The 24298-nt window shown below is 45.2% G+C and overlaps 1 protein-coding gene across 1 annotated transcript in view; it reads right to left on the bottom strand.

The window, feature by feature from the left end:
- The window catches only part of dnah9 (dynein, axonemal, heavy chain 9), a 130601-nt gene that overhangs the window by 33413 nt on the left and 72890 nt on the right, over positions 1-24298 (bottom strand). The window contains exons 53-65 of the mRNA XM_055890440.1: positions 22317-22421; positions 21951-22106; positions 20898-21128; positions 16471-16665; positions 15481-15600; positions 14460-14648; positions 13921-14156; positions 13435-13557; positions 12985-13189; positions 5646-5810; positions 2853-2993; positions 1217-1387; positions 877-999 (exon numbers count right to left, since the gene is read on the bottom strand). Of these exons, the coding sequence (XP_055746415.1) occupies positions 877-999; positions 1217-1387; positions 2853-2993; positions 5646-5810; positions 12985-13189; positions 13435-13557; positions 13921-14156; positions 14460-14648; positions 15481-15600; positions 16471-16665; positions 20898-21128; positions 21951-22106; positions 22317-22421 (2160 nt within the window). The remainder of the gene's footprint in view (positions 1-876; positions 1000-1216; positions 1388-2852; positions 2994-5645; positions 5811-12984; positions 13190-13434; positions 13558-13920; positions 14157-14459; positions 14649-15480; positions 15601-16470; positions 16666-20897; positions 21129-21950; positions 22107-22316; positions 22422-24298) is intronic.

Genomic DNA, 24298 nt, shown 5'->3' with positions numbered 1-24298 from the left:
AGGGGGAACTATGCTCTCTGGCGTACAGTAGCCAGACGTCTGCTCTCAACGCTACTGTAAACCCTGAGCAAGTGGGGACGTCGTAGCCCCCCACCTTTTCGGAAAGATCTCTCTCTCTCCCTCTCTCTCTCGCACTCCCCCTCTTGCAATGGTGTTTGTGCACCACTGGTTGCCCTTTTCTTGTGGCAACAGGTCACAAATCTTGCCGCTGTGGTGGCACAATGTGGTATTTCACCTAATAGATATGTGAGAGTAGTGAACCCTTGAGAGGCAGCAACTTCTCAAATGAACAATTTTGTAAAAAGAATGGCATGCCTTTATTATTTCATACATGTTTTAGCGGTAATTCTCTTTTGCAGTGTTTCCCAACTCCGGTCCTCCAGTACCCCCAACAGTTCAAATTTTTGTTGGAGCCCTGGACAAACACACCGGATTCGATCGAAGGTTTGATGATTAGTTGACAAGTTGAATCAAGTGTGCTTGTCCAGGGTTACAATAAAAATGTGTACTGTTGGGGGTACTGGAGGACCAAGGTTGCTTTATTGTAGTGGAAGTAGACTTCACTGTACCCATTATGTTCTGTTATCTTCCACAGATGTACTGAGTTATGGAGTGGAAACAGACTAAGTGCTAAAATAACTACAGGGGAAAAGGAGAGTTCAGTCATACGTAAATGACAAGGATAGTCAGTGGATGGTTTGTTCTAAAGTATGTAGTATGATGAATTTACCCCTAGACACTGATTTAAAGTAGCATGTTGTTCCCTGATGGTAAAGGTTTGGCTTTTGTGGGGTAAACTGATCTTAGATCTGTGGTTAGAAGCGTCTTCAACCTCAACTGTGAAGGTCTGACATCTTCACTTCCTGTTTGTCTCACCTTGATACCGCCCCAGGAATGGTTGGACAGGAAGTCGACAGGAGAGGTCACTCCTGGTTGGACGGGATACCTCAGCAGGAAATCTAACTCTGTAGTGTTGATCTCCTTATTCATCAACAGGATCTGGGTTCCCAATGACAAAAAACATATACTGTCAAAATAACATTCATTCCTATATTGTTCTTTTTTAAAGACAAAAAAGGAGACCTCCGCAGTTTTAAAGGGCAATGATCAGTACCTAATATTCGTCACTGTGTAATGACATGTAAAAACATTTCTATTTGACCAAAAATGTACAATAAAGCTTTTATTGAACTTTGAACACTGACTTTCTGTGTACCTGGAAGACGAGCTGTGCGATGTATGTGAGTTTATCACACTCGAATAGGCCTCTGGTGGTATACTGGAACACTTGGACAGTGATGCTGTCTATCAGGTTAGACACTCTCTGTTTCAACACCTCGTCTGCCTGGGCCTTCAGTACCGCTTTCTGGAACACTACACTAAACGCCTGGAGCATAGAAACACAATGGATAGAACAGACTCAGTACTGCCTAGGATAAGAAACACTATGGATACAACATTCTGGAACACCACACTGAACGCCTGGAGCATAAAAACACAATGGATAGCAGACACACTTCTAGAACCCAAATAATTTATTTCCTGAAACATCTAAAGTACGAGCTGGCTGGCAATTGTACAACAGACTGTATTTAAAATATATGGGTCTGCCCCGTGCGTTTTATCTACAGCAGAGACATTTCATCTGATGAAAGGTCCAATGCAGCCGTTTTTATCTCAATATCAAATCATTTCTGGGTAACAATTAAGTACCTTACTGTGATTGTTTTCACTTAAAATTGTCAAAAAGAGGGGTTCCCGAGTGGTGCGGTGGTCTAAGGCACTGCATCGCAGTGCTAGCTGTGCTACTAGAGATTCTGGGTTAGAGTCCAGGCCGCGACCGGGAGACGCATGGGGCGGCGCACAATTGGCCCAGCGTTGTCTGGGTTAGGGGAGGGTTTGGCCGGCAGGGATGTCCTTATCCTATCGCGCACTAGCGACTCCTGTGGTGGGCCGGGCGCAGTGCACGCTGACATGGCTGGCTTCCGGGTTAAGTGGGCATTGTGTCAAGAAGCAGTGCAGCTTGGTTGAGTTGTGTTTCGGAGGATGCACAGCTCTCGACCTTCGACTCTCGAGTCCATACGGCAGTTGCAGTGATGAGACAAGACTGTAACTACCAATTGGAAACCAGGAAATTGGGGAGAAAACAGGGTAGAAGAAAGCTTCTTAGCAAAGAGCAATTTCTCAAGCAAGAGTTTTTTTGGGAGTGGTTTGAGTGGGAGGGGAAAACTGAACATTTGCTGTTATTGGAAGAGAGGTTTGTAACTCTTTCTTATTGGCGAACTCATTTTGATGTCACCAGGTAGGCCAAAACTTCATCCCACCAAAACAGGCTGAAATTTCAGTCGGTCTTTTCAAACAGCTCTTACACTAAAAGGGCATCATCATCATTTTCAAAATGCCACAGCATTATTCCAACCTCATAGTGTGAAAATATATATCAAATATTGGAACATCACATTTTTGACTGCACTGGGCCTTTAAACTCTTTACAGTTGGCCCAGGGTGGCTAGCTACCTGCAGAGAGCAGTGTGATTGCAAACCATATCTCACCCCATGACTCCTCAGTTCTTCGGAGGGTGACAATAGCAGGGACATTAGGTGAGGCATAACAGCGTTAGGAAGCGACAAACACAAAGAGCAGAAAGCATAAAACACTGGAAGCTAATGGAGGAAAAGGCAGAAAACAGAGCAGCGTGGGTAAAGACTTAGCTCACTGGGGAGCTCTGAGGCCGGGAGAAACATGGTGGGTTATTAGAGAAAGTACCTAGAGAAAGAGAGAACAGTGAACTGTGTGTGTGCTCACTAGGGAGTGTCAATAACAGGTCAGGTCAATAGAGAGGTGGGTGTACCTTGAGAGAGAACTGGTACATTGGGTGGATCTTATTGAGGTCGTTCATTATGAAGTACAATAAGGATGCTCGGGCTGCCGCAGGCCGATAGTGCTCCCGCGCCTCGTTGATTTTGGCCTCAGTCACCTTGGCTTCTTTAACCTGCAATACACACACACACAAAGGCAAGTAAAACACTCATTCACCAGCCAGGGAAATTAGAGCAAATTATAACAGAGAGTACAATAACACCATCTCCCACTGAACAAAGCAGCCATTCCAATTTAATGATCCAATTCAACATGCCTATAGAGAAGGTGAAAAATATGTTGCCACACATTTACTGAACATACTGCGCCAGTATTACCAAAGTGGTGGCACTTTGTAAAGGAATCCACTCTCACATCTCAGTCTCTAAGCGGTGTCCTTGAGCCTAATGAAGAGCTTTTCTACTGCTCACTTGCCAAGTTTCACAATTTGGGATTGTGCCAACGTTTCGATCTACAGTAAGCGAGTACAGTAAGCAGTGAGCAGGAGGCTCTGCATCAGTATCTCAATATACTGTGTATTCAAAAACCTCTGTAGGATAGTCTCTAGAGGTGGAGAGCTAGAGGTGGAGATTACCCTTTCCTGCAGTCAAATGACCAAATCACGCTCTAGTGGCCTCATGGGTGGAATGTTATTCATATTTTTCATAAGTCAATGTTATTTTTTTTATCTGACATGGTGCAGGTTCTTCTATTTTTTAAGCCTATAACCATGTGTGTGAGGTTGTTTCAAACTTTTGTTTCAAAGTAGATTTGTTTAAGACTACCAAGAAACACTCTCTGTGACCCTGATTTAGCCCACTGCGGTAAAAGGTTAATAAATTACCATTGCTAATAGCTCCTCATTTGGAGATATAGAGAGAGAGAGCGAGAGAGCGGGATCTTTCCGAAAAGATGCAGAGCTACGACGTCCCCACTTGCTTAGGGTTTACAGTAGCATTGAGAGCAGACGTCTAGCTTTGTCGTACCTTTGCATACTACAGTTGAAGTCGGAAGTTTAAATACACTTAGGTTGGAGTCAATAAAACTCGTTTTTCAACCACTCCACACAATTCCAATGGGTCAGAAGTTTACATACACTAAGTTGACTGTGCCTTTAAACAGCTTGGAAATTTCCAGAAAATGATGGCATGGCTTTCGAAGCTTCTGATAGGCTAATTTACATAATTTCAGTCAATTGGAGGTGTACCTGTGGATGTATTACAAGGCCTACCTTCAAACTCAGTGCATCTTTGCTTGACATCATGGGAAAATCAAAAGAAATCAGCCAAGACTGAATGTACAAGAAAAAATGTACACCTCCATATGTCTGGTTAATCCTTGGGAGCAATTTCCAAACACCTGAAGGTACCACGTTCATCTGTACAAACAATAGTATGCAAGTATAAACACCATGGGACCATGCAGCCGTCATACCGCTCAGGAAGGAGAGTTCTGTCTCTTAGAGATGAACATACTTTGGTGTGAAAAGTGCAAATTAATCCCAGAACAACAGCAAAGGACCTTGTGAAGATGCTGGAGGAAACAGGTACAAAAGTATCTATATCCACAGTAAAACGAGTCCTATATTAACATAACCTGAAAGGCCGCTCAGCAAGGAAGAAGCAACTGTTCCAAAACCGCCATAAAAAAGCCAGACTACGGTTTGCAACTGCACACGGGGACTAAGATCGTACTATTTGGAGAAATGTTTTCTGGTCTGATGAAACAAAAATAGAACTGTTTGGCGATAATGACCATCGTTATGTTTGGAGGAAAAAGGGGAACGCTTGCAAGCCGAAGAACACCATCCCAACCATGAAGCACGGGGCTGGCAGCATCATGTTGTTGGGGTGCTTTGCTGCAGGAGGGACTGGTGCACTTCACAAAACAGGTGTCATTATGAGGAGGGAAAATTATATGGATATATTGAAGCAACATCTCAAGACATCAGTGAGGAAATTAAAGCTTGGTCGCAAATGGGTCTTCCAAATGGACAATGACCCCAAGCATACTTCCAAAGTTGTGGCTTAAGGACAACAAAGTCAAGGTATTGGAGTGGCCATCACAAAGCCCTGACCTCAACCATATAGAACATTTGTGGGCAGAAGTGAAAAAGCATGTGCGAGCAAGGAGGCCTAGAAACCTGATTCGGATACACCAGCTCTGTCAGGAGGAATGGGCCAAAATTCACCCAACTTATTTTGGGAAGCTTGTGAAAGTCTACCCGAAACATTTGACCCAAGTTAAACAATTTAAAGGCAATGTTGCCAAATACTAATTGAGTGTATGTAAACGTCTGACCCACTGGGAATGTGATGAAAGAAATAAAAGCTGAAATAAATCATTTTCTCTACTATTATTCTGACATTTCACATTCTTAAAGTAAAGTGGTTATTCTAACTGACCTAAAACAGAGCATCTTTACTAGGATTAAATGTCAGGAATTGTGAAAAACTGAGTTTAAATGTATTTGGTTAAGGTGTATGTAAACTTCTGACTTCAACTGTATATGTCAGAGAGCATAGGTTCCCCTCTCCCGTCAAATCAGTTTAGGCACAAGCTAAACCCTAATGGCAGTCTACCTCAGGCTTATATACTCGTAAATATTTAAACCCAGACCCGGTCCAATATTAACTCAAACTTAAACTCCAAAACCATCTTCTCCTCTCCTGCTATTTCACAGAGATGAGAAAGAAAGAAAGAAAGAAAGAAAGAGAGAAGGCGAGAGAGACAGAGACTCAGAAACAGACAGAGATAAAAATAGAGATAATAAAAGAGAAAGAACCTTCTCCTCTATCTCTGCGGCAGTGCGTTTGGTGATCTCCAGGTTCTCCACCAGCTCTGTGTCTCCCAGGAAGTTCCCTGAGGCGGAGGAGAGACGGGACAGCAGGTTGTCCTCCAGGATCTTCAACGTGATCTTAAAACCATTCTGCTGCTTCGTCAGGTTCCACTACGGTAACATACAGACAGAAATAAACAAATGGCAAATAAAAAATATTGGACTAAAACAGATGAAATAAAACATTGCAGTAAAATACACAGACACTACACACAAGGGTCAAAAAGGTAAAATTAACAAACTCAAAGAAACCCAAATAGCCATTAAAACAAATCCTCTCTCTTCCGTAGCGGCTGACCTGGGGTTATCTTTTATCTCGTGAGGTGAAGCCAAATGCTAATGTCGCTCTCAGGGTGGACAGTAAAGTTCTAGTCTATTCTATTCTATCCTTGGCGAACCTCGAAAGTTCCTTGAGGTAAACAAGGCACCAAGGGCGATGGGTTGCTCAGGGTTGGACGATGGTCATGTTTGATTAGAAACACTGTTGAACTACGTGTGGCTCATCCTTGATTCGGGACACTAATTACTGCTGGTGGTAGATAAACACACATTAAAGGTGATGGTGGGGGCTTCATTCAGCGCAGGCATACTGAAGGATGCCTCAAAGGCAGAAGCAATCAATGGTCTCTGCATGGGCTATCTGGATAGATGAAGAGGAGGCTCTGGGGTGGATTAGAATGTCTTCCTCTCAAGGCTGAGGACATCAAGCAGCGGCCAACAGACTTCCACCACCCTGCTGCCGTCTGATGAGAGAGTCGATGCTGCTGCAGGATCCACAGGCTTTGATGGTAAACCAAACAAACACACGGACAGACGCTGGACGGATCCCCCCCCCCCACACACACACACACACACACACACACACACACACACACACACACACACACACACACACACACACACACACACACACACACACACACACACACACACACACACACACACACACACACACAAGAATGCCTGCACATGGCCTGGATTAAGGGGTATTAATCATCGCACACCATATGGAGAGGTGAACCTGGCCTTCTGAGAAAGCCTCAATGCTTTGGTTTTAACACCCTTTGTTTTAAAATGCCAGGGTACCACAAAACTTTCCCTTTTCAAAGATAGACAGGACCCTTGTTTCGTTGTCCTTCGCTCTGCTTGGCCTCCTGCCGTTTCATCCCCCCCAAAAACTTTCCTGCACAGTCTTCCTGCTCTTCTACTGATTGCTTCTTAGCTGTAACCTGGTTGGGTGATTGATTCTAGTTAGTCCCAAAACAATTACATGCCAATGTGTTCCAAATCAGTAACAAGAAAGGTGTCAAGGACATACTGTATATAATTGGAGGTACATAATTGGAGAAATAAGTATATGTATAATTGGAGGAGGGGTTCAAGTGAAGCAATTTGCCCTGTGAGTTCACGCCACGACCTTGACCTTCTCCTCTCTTCTGTCTCCCCTGTCTTTCCACTGTACGAGGGCAAAGCTCTCCACATCAAAACACCCCCAGTTTTTAATGAGTCAGTTATTAATGTTTAGTTCTCAGTCGGCATATTGTTCACGTAATTACCCGGCCTGGGAAAAACAAACAATTAACCAGATAGCAGAAATCCCTAATTGGGATTAAAAAGAGATAATACATCTATCATTTCAGGCAGATGATTACTGAGAGCCAGTGAACAGCCCTGGTGAGGCAATATGGAAAATGGATCGCTCTCTCTCTCCCTCTCTTTCTCTCCCTCTCTCCCACTCTCCTAGGCTGCATCAGACACACACTCATGTACGCACACACACACACAAAAACACTGCTCACGAGTGGGAGGCCTTATTAGAATTGTTAAAGGGTTTCTACGGGTGTGCCCCTCTCTGAAAATGGAGTGTTGACATTTGACACTGCTTAGCTGGACTTTGGATGAGTTCATTAAGCAATAAGGCAAGAGAACCCATAGATTATCGAGAATAACACACAGTTTAGGGCTGTTCTTAGGCTCGACGTGAATGCAAAGCGCAGCAAGGTTTATACAAACCCCCGCTGTTTGAATAAAACATCTAATGTTGGCAACATCTTTATTCCAGTGGAGATAAAGTTTATGAATTGTCTGGCTGAACTATGGGACAGGGAATATTTCAAATGTAACTGTTATCAGGCATTACGGTCCTTTGTAGTTTAGTTGGTAACGCATGGCGCTTATAACGCCAGGGTACTGGGTTCGAATTCCCATGACCACCCGTATGTAAAATGTATGCTTGCATGACTAAAATGCTATGGATAAAAGCGTCTGCTAAATGGCATATATTATATTATTACCCGTGGATTATCATGAATAACTAATGCCTATAAACCAATCAGCATCCAGTATCCAAACGATCCTATTCAGCTCAGTAGCTAAACTCTAAACTCATTAGGGGAATAATGACATGAAGTTAATTCAGAGACAATAAACAGGTCTACAGACAGGCTCTATTTACAGGCTCCTATCAGTACTGTGATTGTTATCAGTCAGTAGAGAGGAAACGTGTTGTTTACTGGGGAACACAGAACAGGTTATAACCAAATAAACAAATTCTACTGGGAATTGTTTGGATAGCAGGTGCATGGAGTTAGCCACGCGTTTACCCCGCTTAACTTTTAACGTTAATTAAAAAGATAAGAGTTCCACATCACGTCTTTTCCTTCCCCTCTTTTTCCTCTTCGTCTTCTTCCTCTCCTCCCATCTCCATGAAATGCTAATTAAACAAGCTTCATTAAATCACATTTCACTTCTCCGCTGCGTTTTGCTGAGGGGACACACAGGCGGCTTAAAATAACACTGCCGTTTTGTGTGCGTTTGTGTTTGTGTGTGCCCATCTGTGTGTGTGTGCCCATCTGTGTGTGTGTGCCCATCTGTGTGTGTGTGTGTCTGTGCCCATCTCTGTGTGTGTTTGTGTTTGTAAATGCCTGTCTGTGTGTGTGTGTGTGTGTGCCGTCGCTGTGTGTGTGTCTGTGCCCATCTCTGTGTGTGTCTGTGCCCATATCTGTGTCCGTGTTTGTAACTGCCCGTCTGTGTGTGTGCTCGTCTGTGTGTGTGTGTGTGTGTGTGTGTGTGTGTGTGCCATCTCTGTGTGTGTGTGTGTGCCATCTCTGTGTGTGTTTGTGTGCCCATCTTTGTGTGTGTATGTGCCCATCTTTGTGTGTGTATGTGCCCATCTTTGTGTGTGTATGTGCCCATCTGTTTGTGTGTGTGCCCATCTCTGTGTGTGTGCCCATCTCTGTGTGTGTTTGTAAGTGCCCATCTGTGTGTGTGTGTGTGTGTGTGCCCATCTGTGTGTGTGCCCGTCTGTGTGTGTGTGTGAGCCCATCTCTGTGTGTGTGTGTGTGTGTGTGAGCCCATCTCTGTGTGTGTGTGTGTGTGTGTGTGAGCCCATCTCTGTGTGTGTGTGTGTTTGTGTGTGTGTGCCCATCTCTGTGTGTGTGTGTGTGAGCCCATCTCTCTGTGTGTGTGTGTGTGTGTGTGTGTGTGTGTGTGTGCCCATCTCTGTGTGTGTGTGTGAGCCCATCTCTGTGTGTATGTGCCCATCTCTGTGTGTATGTGCCCATCTGTGTGTGTGTGTGTCCATCTGTGTGTGTGTGTGTGTGTGTGTGTGTGTGTGTGTGTGTGTGTGTGTGTGTGTGTGTGTGTGTGTGTGTGTGTGCCCATCTGTGTGTGTGTGTGTGTGTGCATGTGTGTTTTCAGGTTATTAAAAATGATTTGTCTTCAGATGATGAAAGCCTACAGGTCTGATTAAACCCTCCCTACAGAGGCCCAATGCCAACAAGCAGCAGGCTGAATGAAATCCACTGGATGTAAATAGAATCACTGCTACAGTAAATCTCCACTCCGCTCTGCTCCGACCCGCTGACTGAGTTTTACAATTATCAGAGTTCCTGATCTCTCCCAAAACACTGCCGTCAGCCGAATGTGTTTCTGAGTAAAGTTGGGTTTTCTGATTTGGTTTAATGCGGTGGGGGGGGGGGGGGGGGGGGGGATGGGGGAAAGAGATAGGGAGATTAAGACAAGAGTCTGTGTGCGTGTGCATGTGTGTGTGTATTACTGAAAGCGAGGGATGGACAGGGATGCTGATAGTAGCAGTGTTTCAGTGACTGTCCTGTCTAAAGGCTTCATGCCATCCATATCCAACGGCCGTGACACAAAGCCGATCCTGGTTATCGTCGATGCTGTGAGCATGTGGCATCATTAAGTTCCTGGGCTTTGACCAAGAACCTTCTTCCAGTTACCTGCATTCAGATACTGCACATGTCGGCCATTCTCTCTCCCTACATAACAACCCTCCACTCTCATTACCATCAACACTGTAAGGCAAGCCAAGCATCTCAATTGACACCGTTTTCCCAACCAGAGGATGAAGTTTAAATCTAATGCGGGTGCTATTTTGGTACACAGTTCAAGGTGACATCCCATTGACTCTGGTCAGAAATAGTGAACTACTTGCGTAGGGAATAGGGTGTCATTTGAGATGTGATGCTGAGTTGTTACTGAAGCGACAGGCTAGTTTACCGACATTATTATTACAATGCTGAGTAGTTGCTCATCAAGATGCAGTTGATGAGGCTAGTTAAGTGAGGAGACCAGACAGACGTATGTGAGCGCGCACACACACACACACACACACAGTATTCTCTACGTGATGGACCCAGGGCCCAATAATTATCACCCTTCCAGTTAACGTCTCGCTAATCAAAGCGTCTGACGATTGTTTTTGGAATCAAAGAGCTCGCCGCCGCGGGCTCTAACGCAGCCGCTTGTGATGTCGAAACTTTGTTAAAAGAAGAGGAGCGAGATAATGATGAGAGGCTGCAGAAAGTCGCTGACTCTAGTCAGTGTTGATGAATCTGTTGTTAGTTACACCTAAGGAGAAGAGACATCAAACCCTGCTCAACTCTTGACAGTGTGACTCTCAGATGGTATCTGAAGACGAAAGATGAAAAGACTAAATGAAACCTGACTGGTTTGAGTGTCTGACTGGTAAATGTCTGGAGCTCGTTTGGATACCTGAGGCAGAGATACATCGTATGTTCCTACAGTATCCTCACTGTTGATTCCCCACCTCCAGTAATGTATGCTCGTCACACAACACCGTTCAAAAGTTTGGGGTCACTTAGAAATGTCCTTGTTTTTGAAAGAAAAGCACATTTGTTGTCCATTAAAATAACATCAAATTGATCAGAAATACCAGTGTAGACATTGTTAATGTTGTAAACTAATATTGTAGCTGGAAACGGCTGATTTTTTATGGAATATCTACATAGGTGTACAGAGGCCCATTATCAGCAACCATCACTCCTCTGTTCCAATGGCACATTGTGTTAGCTAATTAAAGTTTATCATTTTAAAAGGCTAATTGATCATTAGAAAACCCGTTTGCAATTATGTTTGCACAGCTGAAACTGTTGTCCTGATTAAAGAAGCAACAACTGAGCAAGAGGACAAGTACATTAGAGTGTATAGTTTGAGAAACAGGAGCATCACAAGTCCTCAAATGGCAGCTTCATTAAATAGTATTCGCAAAACACCAGTCTCAACGTCAACAGTGAAGAGGCGACTCCGGGATGCTGGCCTTCTAGGCAGAGTTCCTCTGTCCAGTGTCTGTGTTCTTTTGCCAATCTTAATATTTTCTATTTATTGGCCAGTCTGAGATATGGCTTTTTCTTTGCAACTCTGCCTAGAAGGCCAGCATCCCGGAGTCGCCTCTTCACTGTTGACGTTGAGTGGGTACTATTTAATGAAGCTGCCAGTTGAGGACTTGTGATGCTTCTGTTTCTCAAACTAGACACTCTAATGTACTTGTCCTCTTGCTCAGTTGTGCACCGGGGACTCCCACTCCTCTTTCTATTCTGGTTAGAGACAGTTTGCACTGTTCTGTGAAGGGAGTATTACACAGCGTTGTACGAGATCTTCGGTTTCTTGGCAATTCCTTAATTTCTCAGAACAAGAATAGACTGACGAGTTTCAGAAGAAAGTTCTTTGTTTCTGGCCATTTTGAGCCTGTAATCGAACCCACAAATGCTGATGCTCCAGACACTCAACTAGTCTGAAGAAGGCCAGTTTTATTGCTTCTTTAATCAGGACAAACGTTTTCAGCTGTGCTAACCTAATTGCAAATGTGTTTTCTAATGATCAATTAGCCTTTTAAAATGATAAACTTGGATTAGCAAACACAATGTGCCATTGGAACACAGGAGTGATGGTTGCTGATAATGGGCCTCTGTACGCCTATGTAGATATTCCATAAAAAATCTGCCGTTTCCAGCTACAATAGTCATTTACAACATTAACAATGTCGACACTGTATTTCGGATCAATTTGATGTTATTTTAATGGACAAAAAATGTGCTTTTCTTTCAAAAACAAGGACATTTCTAAGTGACCCCAAACTTTTGAACGGTGTTGTACATTAACAGTTGAATGAGAGGGAAGACCAAAGCTTCAAGCACGTAAAGGAGCGGAACTAGAATTCCTATCTCAGATCCCTTTTGATTCTCTCCATGTTAGCCACAGTGGCCATTTAGTGCCAGAACGTTCACCACACAATAACCATGTTTCCATTCCAACCATGTTATGCGGACGTATATAAACACTCCTGACAGGCCTGATGGAAACAACACATATGTTGGTATAATGTCCTAATGTCGACAACACAAAACACACTAGATGGATTGATTTTTTGTGGTGAAATAGATCGTGAAAATTGCAGTGGAAACACGTTTACTTGTCAATATTGATATAATAACCATCACATTGAAGTAAACAATGATTCACACCATGATGTGTTGTGTTGTCCTCCCACCATGACGTGGAAAAGCATGAAGAGTTTAATAGGCAGATTAAATAAGTTATGAACTTCACATGGCGGTTAAGCGATGGACGGTGATGAGCTTGATGCAAATTTCCAATAGATATCTAGGGTATTATTTGTATGCTGGTGACATGACGATCGATTGGCTGCCAATTATCAAATAAAATGTATCTTGCTCTTATCCATATGACAGCATAAAACCTACCCTGTCCACGTTATCAGCAAACTGTTGTCTAGACAGCATGCACCAAGACGAGATTGGGCAAGTTCGCTATTTATCGCAACAGTTTTTGTGACAAAACCATCCAGTCAGTTTGAAGGAAACACTCTTCCGCAGTTAAAATGTGCATATATTTGTTATGCAAATATTTGATCATTCCCTTGAAAAAAATGTTTGGGGAGAGGATGGAAACCTAGCTAATGACCATCATCATAGACTAAGGTGAAATGCTAACTGTGTCCCACCTTGAGTTCCTCCAGGTCAGGCCTCTCCATGCTGACCACAGCAGCCAGTAGCTGGTCCTCCAGACCGTCCCTGGTCACGGTGAAGTTCATCAGGGTACACTGGGCCTGGAGCTCGGGCTGGTAGTGTGGGCTGGCCAGCTTCGTGTGGAGAATCAGTCTAAAGCTGGGGTTGTACTCGCACTCCTTGTCTCCTATCTTTATGTACCTGAGGAGAGGTAGATGGAGAGGAGTGTAGTTGGAGGTGTGATGATTGAAGTCATGCTGTATTAGGATAAATTCAAATTTCAAATGTGTCAATGAACTTCTCGCTTCAATTTATGACAGTGACAGTTCAAGGTAGGTATGCACATGGTAGGATTCAGCCTACTGGAACTAGCTGACACATTTATTTTAAAGCAGGTTTCAGATTTGATGGAAAATGCTTTGGAAATCCCTTAGAGAGTCACGCACCTGCCCTTCTTGATGGTTTCTCTCCCCAGTAGTGGCCCTAGAACAGGGTCTACAGTATCCTCTAGGTTCTCAATCAGAACCACATCACCAGCAGACAGAGCTCTCTCTATGGAGTCCAGATACCTGAGAGACACATGCACAAAAGTCAACACAGACCCGTGAATAGGAGTTTTACTGTCACTAGAAAGAGCTTATGCCTTAATCAGTTTTACCCAATATTTTAAAGACTTTTTGTACTGTGCTTGTTGAACCGTCTCCTGCACTATCGGTGATGGGTAATGATGTGGAAATTTCATTGAAGAAAATGTTTAATCTACATCGTTATAGCAATTTATTAAACCAGGAAGTGATTCTGAGTAAAGTCTTTCTCACCCACTCTGCCCAATAAAGGAGGCAATTATGGTCTCTATTAAGATTGTCAAGGAGAGCCCATTATATACCCTCTTCAAAATCTCTCTCCAGAACAGCTGCCATCTTGTGACTCACCCTCTCTGTCCGATGCGGATGACGCGTAGATCCTCTCCGTATTTGTTTTTGATCCACTTGACGCCCTGTAGCTGGGGGTCCACCATGAGGGGCCAGCGCTGGCAGGAAGTGAGGATGGTGGCGTTTTCCGTGGACATCCTATCGGCCGGCAGGCCCTCGTTCTGCCACGCCGCGATGTCAGCGTCGTCCATCAACATGGTCAGAGGGTCCAGGTCGGGGGTCACTGGGATGGGCACCTGGGAGAGAGGGGAGGTGGGATGGGGGACGGTGGTTAGTAACAAGCATGGAATCCAAAGGCATCGAAATGGCATGGATCAGGGGTGGACAACCGTCCTCTTCGAGATTCATGGGGGGGGATTTTGGTCCAGCTCTGATTCTATTCATCAGCTGCTTATCAGGATGTTCATTAACTGAATGGTAAACACTTTTACAATGATGTGAAAACAGAAACGTTGATTATTATGTGTGTGTGTGTGTGTGTGTGTGTGTGTGTGTGTGTGTGTGTGTATGCATATGGCTCTGTGTGTGCGTTGTCCCACCTGTAACTGACTGAGGTATGGTCTCCAGGTGTTGTCCATGAGCTGCTGTCGGTAGCGCTTAGTGAAGTATCCCAGGTAGGAGACAAACGCTGTGATGAGGAGGACGTCCCCACACAGAGTCCTCTCCTGACGTCTGAAACTCTCCACTGCCTCCGCCCAACGCACGTTCTCTGACGCCAGACCACCTACCTACAGACCACAACACAATGTGACACGGCAGGACACAACACCACACATAACCATGGAGTGAGACAAAACAGATCACAATTCAAGTGGTGCAGCGGTCTAAGACACTGCATCTCAGTGCCAGAGGCGTCACTACAGTCCCTGGTTCGAATCCAGGCTGTACATCACATCCGGCCGTGATTGGGAGTCCCATAGAGCGGCGCAAAATTGGCCCAGCGTCGTCTGGGTTTGGCCCGGGGTAGGCTGTCATTGTAAATAAGAATTTGTTCTTAACGGACTTGCCTAGTTAAATAAAAAAAAAGAATCTTGAATTGTCATTCAAATCTCATATTGATACCAAGGCATGATTAACACGAAAGTCAAAGTTAAGGCTCTACAATTAGCATTCTGCCCTGAGTGACATTGATTACCCACACTGCACCCTGGTAGCTGCAGACTCATTAAAAAAGTATACCGTCAGTAGCCTGTCTTAATTACAATAACATCAATGAATATAAGTGTGATAAAGTTATAGAACACAGCTGGTTTGGAAATAATAAGCTTAACTTAGCAATAATGATTACAATGTTGTTTGACACTTTTAGAAAATGCTGATCCCTCTATTCCTTTGTTGGCCTGTCTCTCATCAAGTGGATAATGTAGATTACCACCCTCACACTGTCAACACAACACATCTCCTTACTGAATACTGATCAGCAGGCGATGTGTATGCCCCCAGGTAAGTGTGTGTGTGTGTGTGTGTGTGTGTGTGTGTGTGTGTGTGTGTGTGTGTGTGTGTGTGTGTGTGTGTGTGTGTGTGTGTGTGTGTGTGCGTGCGTGCGTCTGGCCAACTCACCAGGCGGTTGGCAAGAGAGATGGTGCGAGTGGTGGACTCAGCCTCCTGCTGGCATTTGAGCTTGTCGGTCGTGGCTTTCTCAAATTTGGCTGTCAGCTTGGCCAGGTTCTCATTAAGGTGCTGTCACACACACACACACACACACACACACACACACACACACACACACACACACACACACACACACACACACACACACACACACACACACACACACACACACACACACACACACACACACACACACACGCACGCAGGAGAGAAAGAGAGACAGAGAGAGAGAGATTGCTTGGTGAGTTGACAGATAAAACTTAAAATGATCTAAATGCTTGTTACCCGACGGCAAGCTACTCCGGATGAAACAAAACTTTCCCAGTTTTCTGAAAGTTGCTGAAATGTGATCAATCTCCACAAAGGATTTATTAGGCATACGGAGGCAGTTATTACAAGGACAAACACAATTAATTGGTGGAGACACACAGGTTCATATTATATGATACTGAGGATTACTAATTCCCCCTGGCTCATGAGCCATTTTCTACACAAATGCTTTGGCTGACAGCTGAACAAATGACAGGCGGAAAAAAGTGGGTTTGGAACTTATTAGAGTCCAAACTAGAATCTCTTCAGGGTTGGACGTTGGCAGACAGCAAGGCGGCTGCTACGGCAGGGCTGCTACATGATCTGACTTCATAACGAGGGACTGCATAGAGGCTGCTGAGGATGAGGGTCTGAATGTCAAATAAACAATAGGCTTTGACTCACAGCTATTATTTACAGCTATTGGGATTGTCATCTTGAGATGTATTTCTTGATGCATATAACAGCCTCTGAATAGAATGTATTTTATACTCCCTTAAAGAAACATACAATTTATTATTACGTAATTAGAGTAATTAGATCTGATACCATGATGTAGTGGACCATAAAACCAAGTCTAAGAACTGTTTCTAAATCAGATTCAACCTGATCAGTGTTAGGTTAACTCACGTTGATCTTGGTCTTGATGACTGTGAGTTTTTCCTGGGCTGCAGCCAGCTCAGCGTTGGCCTTGCTCAGAGCCTGTCTCTTGGGCTCCACCTCACAGAACACCTGGTAGAACTTGACGATGTTTAGGACCCAGGAGCAGAGGCCCGCCGCAGCGTTGGACTTAGAGGCCACTAGTTCGGGCTGGAACTCTGGGTCCTGCAGTGTGGCATGGGGTGGAGGAACACGATTAACACGTTCAATTAAAATGTGCTGCTTGACATCATGTCCGAGGTTATGCAAGCTGGAAGTACAACTGGTCTTGCATGTTGAGTTCGGGGAACTCTCAGATTCAGCACTCCCACCTTCCTCAAGAGACGGTTTAATAAAGTATCACAATAATATGATACTATCATCACTGAATAATTCTCAATCAAATTTACTAAAATAAAACAGAAGGTAAGCATGTGTGACTGTACCAGTAGGTACGGCTGTGTGACTGTACCGGTAGGTACGGCTGTGTGACTGTACCGGTAGGTACGGCTGTGTGACTGTACCGGTAGGTACGGCTGTGTGACTGTACCGGTAGGTACGGCTGTGTGACTGTACCGGTAGGTACGGCTGTGTGACTGTACCGGTAGGTACCGCTGTGTGACTGTACCGGTAGGTACGGCTGTGTGACTGTACCGGTAGGTACGGTTGTGTGACTGTACCGGTAGGTACGGCTGTGTGACTGTACCGGTAGGTACGGCTGTGTGACTGTACCGGTAGGTACGGCTGTGTGACTGTACCGGTAGGTACGGCTGTGTGACTGTACCGGTAGGTACGGCTGTGTGACTGTACCGGTAGGTACGGCTGTGTGACTGTACCGGTAGGTACGGCTGTGTGACTGTACCAGTAGGTACGGCTGTGTGACTGTAATAGTAGGTACGGCTGTGTGACTGTACCAGTAGGTAAGGCTGTGTGACTGCACCAGTAGGTACGGTTGTGTGACTGCACCAGTAGGTACGGCTGTGTGACTGTACCAGTAGGTACGACTGTGTGACTGTACCAGTAGGTACGGCTGTGTGACTGTACCAGTAGGTACGGCTGTGTGACTGTACCAGTAGGTACGGCTGTGTGACTGTACCAGTAGGTACGGCTGTATGGCTGTATTTTACTAGTAGGTAAGGCTGTATGACTGTACTTTGCAAGTAGGTAAGGCTGTATGACTGTACCAGTAGGTAAGGCTGTATGACTGTACCAGTAGGTAAGGCTGTATGGCTGTACCAGTAGGTAAGGCTGTGTGACTGTACCAGTAGGTAAGGCTGTGCGACTGTACCAGTAGGTACGGCTGTGCGACTGTACCAGTAGGTACGGCTGTGTGACTGTACCGGTAGGTACGGCTGTGTGACTGTACCGGTAGGTACGGCTGTGTGACTGTACCGGTAGGTACGGCTGTGTGACTGTACCAGTAGGTACGGCTGTGTGACTGTAATAGTAGGTACGGCTGTGTGACTGTACCAGTAGGTAAGGCTGTGTGACTGCACCAGTAGGTACGGTTGTGTGACTGCACCAGTAGGTACGGCTGTGTGACTGTACCAGTAGGTACGACTGTGTGACTGTACCAGTAGGTACGGCTGTGTGACTGTACCAGTAGGTACGGCTGTGTGACTGTACCAGTAGGTACGGCTGTGTGACTGTACCAGTAGGTACGGCTGTATGGCTGTATTTTACTAGTAGGTAAGGCTGTATGACTGTACTTTGCAAGTAGGTAAGGCTGTATGACTGTACCAGTAGGTAAGGCTGTATGACTGTACCAGTAGGTAAGGCTGTATGGCTGTACCAGTAGGTAAGGCTGTGTGACTGTACCAGTAGGTAAGGCTGTGCGACTGTACCAGTAGGTACGGCTGTGCGACTGTACCAGTAGGTACGGCTGTGTGACTGTACCAGTAGGTACGGCTGTGTGACTGTACCAGTAGGTACGGCTGTGTGACTGTACCAGTAGGTAAGGCTGTGTGACTGTACCAGTAGGTATGGCAATGTGACTGCACCAGTATGTACGGCTGTGTGACTGTACCAGTAGGTACGGCTGTGTGACTGTAACGGTAGGTACGGCTGTGTGACTGTATTTTACTAGTAGGTAAGGCTGTATGACTGTACTTTGCAAGTAGGTAAGGCTGTATGACTGTACCAGTAGGTAAGGCTGTGGGACTGCACCAGTAGGTAAGGCTGTGTGACTGCACCAGTAGGTAAGGCTGTGTGACTGTACCAGTAGGTAAGGCTGTATGGCTGTATTTTACTAGTAGGTAAGGCTGTATGACTGTACTTTGCAAGTAGGTAAGGCTGTATGACTGTACCAGTAGGTAAGGCTGTATGACTGTACCAGTAGGTAAGGCTGTATGGCTGTACCAGTAGGTAAGGCTGTGCGACTGTACCAGTAGGTAAGGCTGTGCGACTGTACCAGTAGGTACGGCTGTGTGACTGTACCAGTAGGTACGGCTGTGTGACTGTACCAGTAGGTATGGCAGTGCGACTGCACCAGTATGTACGGCTGTGCGACTGTACCGGTAGGTACCGCTGTGTGACTGTACCGGTAGGTACGGCTGTGTGACTGTACCGGTAGGTACGGCTGTGTGACTGTACCGGTAGGTACGGCTGTGTGACTGTACCAGCAGGTATAGCAGTGTGACTGTACCAGTAGGTATGGCAGTGTGACCTTACCAGTAGGTATGGCAGTGTGACTGTACCAGTACTGTAGGTACGGCTGTGTGACTGTACAAGTAAGTACGGCAGTGCGACTGTACCAGTAGGTAAGGCTGTATGGCTGTATTCTACTAGTAGGTAAGGCTGTATGACTGTACTCTACTAGTAGGTAAGGCTGTATGATTATACCAGTAGGTAAGGCTGTATGGCTGTACCAGTTGGTAAGGCTGTGTGACTGTACCAGTTGGTAAGGCTGTGTGACTGTACCCGTTGGTAAGGCTGTGTGGCTGTATCAGTTGATAAGGCTGTATGACTGTACCAGTAGGTAAGGCTATGTGACTGTACCAGTACTTTAGGTACGGCTGTGTGACTGTACCAGTAGGTAAGGCTGTACGACTGTACTCTACCAGTAGGTATGGCTGTATGACTGTACCAGTAGGTATGGCTGTACTCTACCAGTAGGTAAAGCTGTATGGTTGTAATCTACCAGTATTCAAGGCTGCATGGATGTCCTTTACCAGTAGGTAAGGCAGTATAAATGTACACTACCAGTAGATAAGGCAGTATGACTGTAGTCTACCAGTAGGTAAGGCTGTATGACTGTAACAGTTGGTAAGGCTGTATGACTGTACTAGAAGGCTGTATGACTGTACCAGTAGGTAAGGCTGTATGACTGTACTTTACCAGTAGGTAAGGCTGTACTCAACCAGTAGGTAAGGCTGTATGGCTGTACTCTACCAGTGACTAGTAGTTAGGGCTGTGTGACTGTACTCTAACAGTAGTTAGAGCTGTATGACTGTACCGGTAGGTACGGCTGTGTGACTGTACCAGTAAGTAGGACTGTGTGACTGTACCAGTTGGTAAGGCTGTGTGACTGTACCAGTAGGTAAGGCTGTGTGACTGTACCAGCTGGTAAGGCTGTGTGACTGTACCAGTAGGTAAGGCTGTATGACTGTACCAGTAGGTAAGGCTGTGTGACTGTACCAGTACTGTAGGTACGGCTGTGTGACTGTACCAGTAGGTAAGGCTGCATGACTGTACTCTACCAGTAGGTATGGCTGTATGACTGTACTCTACCAGTAGGTAAAGCTGTATGATTGTAATCCACCAGCATGCAAGGCTGTATGGCTGTCCTTTACCAGTAGGTAAGGCAATATGACTATAGTCTACCACTAGGTAAGGCAGTATGACTGTAGTCTACCAGTAGGTAAGGCAGTATGACTGTAGTCTACTAGTAGGTAGGGCAGCATGATTGTAGTCTACCAGTAGGTAATGCTGTATGACTGTACCAGTAGGTAAGGCTGTATGACTGTAACAGTTGGTAAGGCTGTATGACTGTACTAGAAGGCTGTATGACTGTACCAGTAGGTATGGCTGTATGACTGTACCCGTAGGTAAGGCTGTATGACTGTACTTTACCAGTAGGTAAGGCTGTACTCAACCAGTAGGTAAGGCTGTATGACTGTCCCAGTAGGTAAGGCTGTATGACTGTATTCTACCAGTAGATAAGGCTGTACTCTACCAGTATGTATGGCTGTATGGCTGTACTCTACCAGTAGTAAGGCTATATGACTGTAGCAGTAGTTAAGGCTGTATGACCGTACCAGTAAGTAACGCTGCATGACTGTACTTTACCAGTAGGTAAAGCTGCATGGCTGTACTCTACCAGCAGGTAAGGCTGTATGACTGTACTCTACCAGTAGGTAAGACTGTACTCTACCAGTAGGTAAGACTGTACTCTACCAGTAGGTAAGACTGTACTCTACCTGTAGATAGGGCTGTATGGCCTTGAGGCAGGACTCTGGGATGTTCTGCTTGTTGAAATGGACCAGGGAGTCCAGGAAGGCATCTACTTTGGCCATCATCACCTTGGCAGCCTTCCAACTACGGTCCTTAGGAACCCGACCACCCGGGGCCATCAGAACCATGACCGCGGCGGTCACGTTGGTCACAGCCACCACAGGAGAACCAAAGGACTTCAGCTCAGTCAGGTTGTTCTGGAGGGAGAGATGGAGTGAAGGAAGAATGGATTGAAATAGAGAGTGCATTTGGAGGACATCCGCTTGACCAGGCTATTATGAAAAATAAGAAGGAGGGATAGAGGCAATGACAGATTAAAAACTGGAATGCACTTGAAGGACTTCCCCTCTGCCAGGTTATTCAGTGCAAAGGGAAGGATGAATAAAAAAAAGACGAAAAATTGGATTTCATTCAAAGGACTACAGTTACATTTATATGATATTTTAGTAATTTAACAGGTGCTCTTATCCAGAGTGACTCACAGTTAGTGCATTCATCTTAAGATAGGGGCGACAACCACATACTGTATCACAGTAAATACACTTTTCAATAAAGTAGGTATTAAAAAGTAAAGTAGGTAAGTCAGCAATTAATCAGCAGTTCAGTCAGGGCATTCTAGAAAAAAAAGCAGGCTTATAAAAATAGGAACAGTTTGCTGACTTTGAGAAGAAGAAGAAGAAGAAGAAGAAGAAGAAGAAGAAGAAGACAACAGGGATTACTAATTGGAATCTTTAGAGGGTAGCCTAGCTGGGAAAGAGATGTCCGTTATGGTTGGGTGAACACAGAACACCTTAAATCACTCAGGTGCTTAGTGAATCCCACAGCTCTCTCATATAAAACCCACAGAGAACGGCTACAGGGTTAGTTAGTAAGAGACCGCTGGACATTGAGCCGTGAATATTTTAGTACATTTTTGGGGGAAAATACCATAATTCCAGATCAAATCTGATATAGTGGAAATGAAACCCATAAGGTATCAAACTGTGAGTGTGTTTGTGTGTGCATGCATGTGTGTGCACCTTATTGAGAGTGTTAAGGGCCTCCTGTGCTGCTATGAGGGCTGGTTCAGCCTTGGCCAGATCCTTCTCACAGTCTCTCTGTTTCCCTGTGACCACCACCGCTATGTCCGCCACCTTCTCTTCCTCCTCATCCGCCACAGTCTTCTCTTTAGACACCTGGTCATGGATCAAAAGAAAAAGGATGTAGGAATTATTGTAGTATGCAGCAATGCTTCTCACAAAGTCTCAAAGTGATTCACAAGAATGCTTTAGAAAATGTGGATTGCAATATCCAGATGCTCAAAGCACTTGACAATACATTGTTTAGGGAATGATGGGGGAACTCGATCCCCCCCACCACCACCAATGTTTAACAGTAGCACCCACCTTCTCTGTTTCCACACCGACTACCTGGATCAGCCTATCAGCATCTTCGTTCTTCTGCTTGAGCTCCACCTCCTGGGCGGCCAGCTTGGCCTTTAGGTCGTCCACCTATCACAGGAGAGAATAGGAGGGCAGGTCATGGTTGAGGTTTGGTTGATTCTTCTATCTGTGTTTGTGACCGGTGGAGAGCAGAGTATCACATGCCTTATATGAGATCTGTGATGACAGGAAGGCTGTATTGGTGATCATTTTTGTCACGCTGATAACGTATTATAAGTAGAAATCAACATATACGTATATTACACACACACAAAATGAATCTGTTATAGACTAATATAATCTCTGATGTGTGTTTTTACAAGACCAAACATTTTTAAGACCCAAACCTCAGAACAGACATCATTCTATCATTCATATAATCTTGATCTATTACATTTGAAAAAATCTATGATTTTCTCAAAGCAGAGAAATGGACAAAAAGGGGACACAAATGGAGAGATAACATGTACACTACTGTTCAAAAGTTTGGGTTCGCTTAGAAATGTCCTTGTTTTTGAAAGAAAAGCAAATTTTTTCTCCATTAAAATAACATCAAATTGATCAGCCTCTCTACACTGGCTTCCTGTTAAGGCAAGGGCTGATTTCAAGGTTTTACTGCTAACCTACAAAGCATTACATGGCCTTGCTCCTACCTATCTTTCGGATTTGGTCCTGCCGTACATACCTACACGTACACTACGGTCACAAGACGCAGGCCTCCTTATTGTCCCTAGAATTTCTAAGCAAACAGCTGGAGGCAGGGCTTTCTCCTATAGAGCTCCATTTTTATGGAATGGTCTGCCTACCCATGTGAGAGACACAGACTCAGTCTCAACCTTTGTCTTTATTGAAGACTCATCTCTTCAGTGGGTCATATGATTGAGTGTCTGGCCCAGGAGTGTGAAGGTGAACGGAAAGGCTCTGGAGCAACGAACCACCCTTGCTGTCTCTGCCTGGCCGGTTCCCCTCTCTCCACTGGGATTCTTTGCCTATAACCCTATTACAGGGGCTGAATCACTGGCTTACTGGTGCTCTTCCATGCCGTCCCTCGGAGGGGTGCAACACTTGAGTGAGTTGAGTCACTGACGTGATCTTCCTGTCCGGGTTGGCACCTCCCCATGGGTTGTGCCGTGGCGGAGATCTTTGTGGGCTATACTTGGCCTTGTCTCAGGATGGTAAGTTGGTGGTTGAAGGTATCCCTCTAATGGTGTGGGGGCTGTGCTTTGGTAAAGTGGGTGGTGTTGTATCCTGCCTGTTTGGCCCTGTCCGGGGGTATCGTCGGATGGGGCCACAGTGTCTCCCGACCCCTATTGTCTCAGCCTCCAGTGCTTATGCTGCAGTAGTTTATGTGTCGGGGGGCTATGGTCAGTCTGTTATATCTGGAGTATTTCTCCTGTCTTATCTGGTGTCCTGTGTGAATTTTAGTATGCTCTCTCTGATCTCTCTTTCTTTCTTTCTCTTTTTCTCCCTTTCTTTCTTTCGTTCTCTCTCTCGGAGGACCTGAGCTCTAGGACCATGCCTCAGGACTACCTGGCCTGATGACTCCTTGCTGTCCCCATTCCACCTGGCCGTGCTGCTGCTCCAGTTTCAACTGTTCTGCCTGCAGCTATGGAACCCTGACCTGTTCACCGGACGTGCTACCTGTCCCATACCTGCTGTTTTCAACTCTCTAGAGACAGCAGGAGTAGTAGAGATACTCTGAATGATCGGCTATGAAAAGCCAACTGACATTTACTCCTGAGGTGCTGACCTGTTGCACCCTCGACAACCACTGTGATTATTATTATTTGACCCTGCTGGTCATCTTTGAACATTTGAACATCTTGGCCATGTTCTGTTATAATCTCCACCTGGCACAGCCAGAAGAAGACTGGCCACCCCCCATAGCCTGGTTCCTCTCTAGGTTTCTTCCTAGGTTCTGCCCTTTCTAGGGAGTTTTTCCTAGC

Source organism: Salvelinus fontinalis, chromosome 30, assembly GCF_029448725.1.
Source record: "Salvelinus fontinalis isolate EN_2023a chromosome 30, ASM2944872v1, whole genome shotgun sequence".
NCBI lineage: Eukaryota > Metazoa > Chordata > Actinopteri > Salmoniformes > Salmonidae > Salvelinus > Salvelinus fontinalis.
This window is presented reverse-complemented; position numbering and strand designations above follow the sequence as displayed.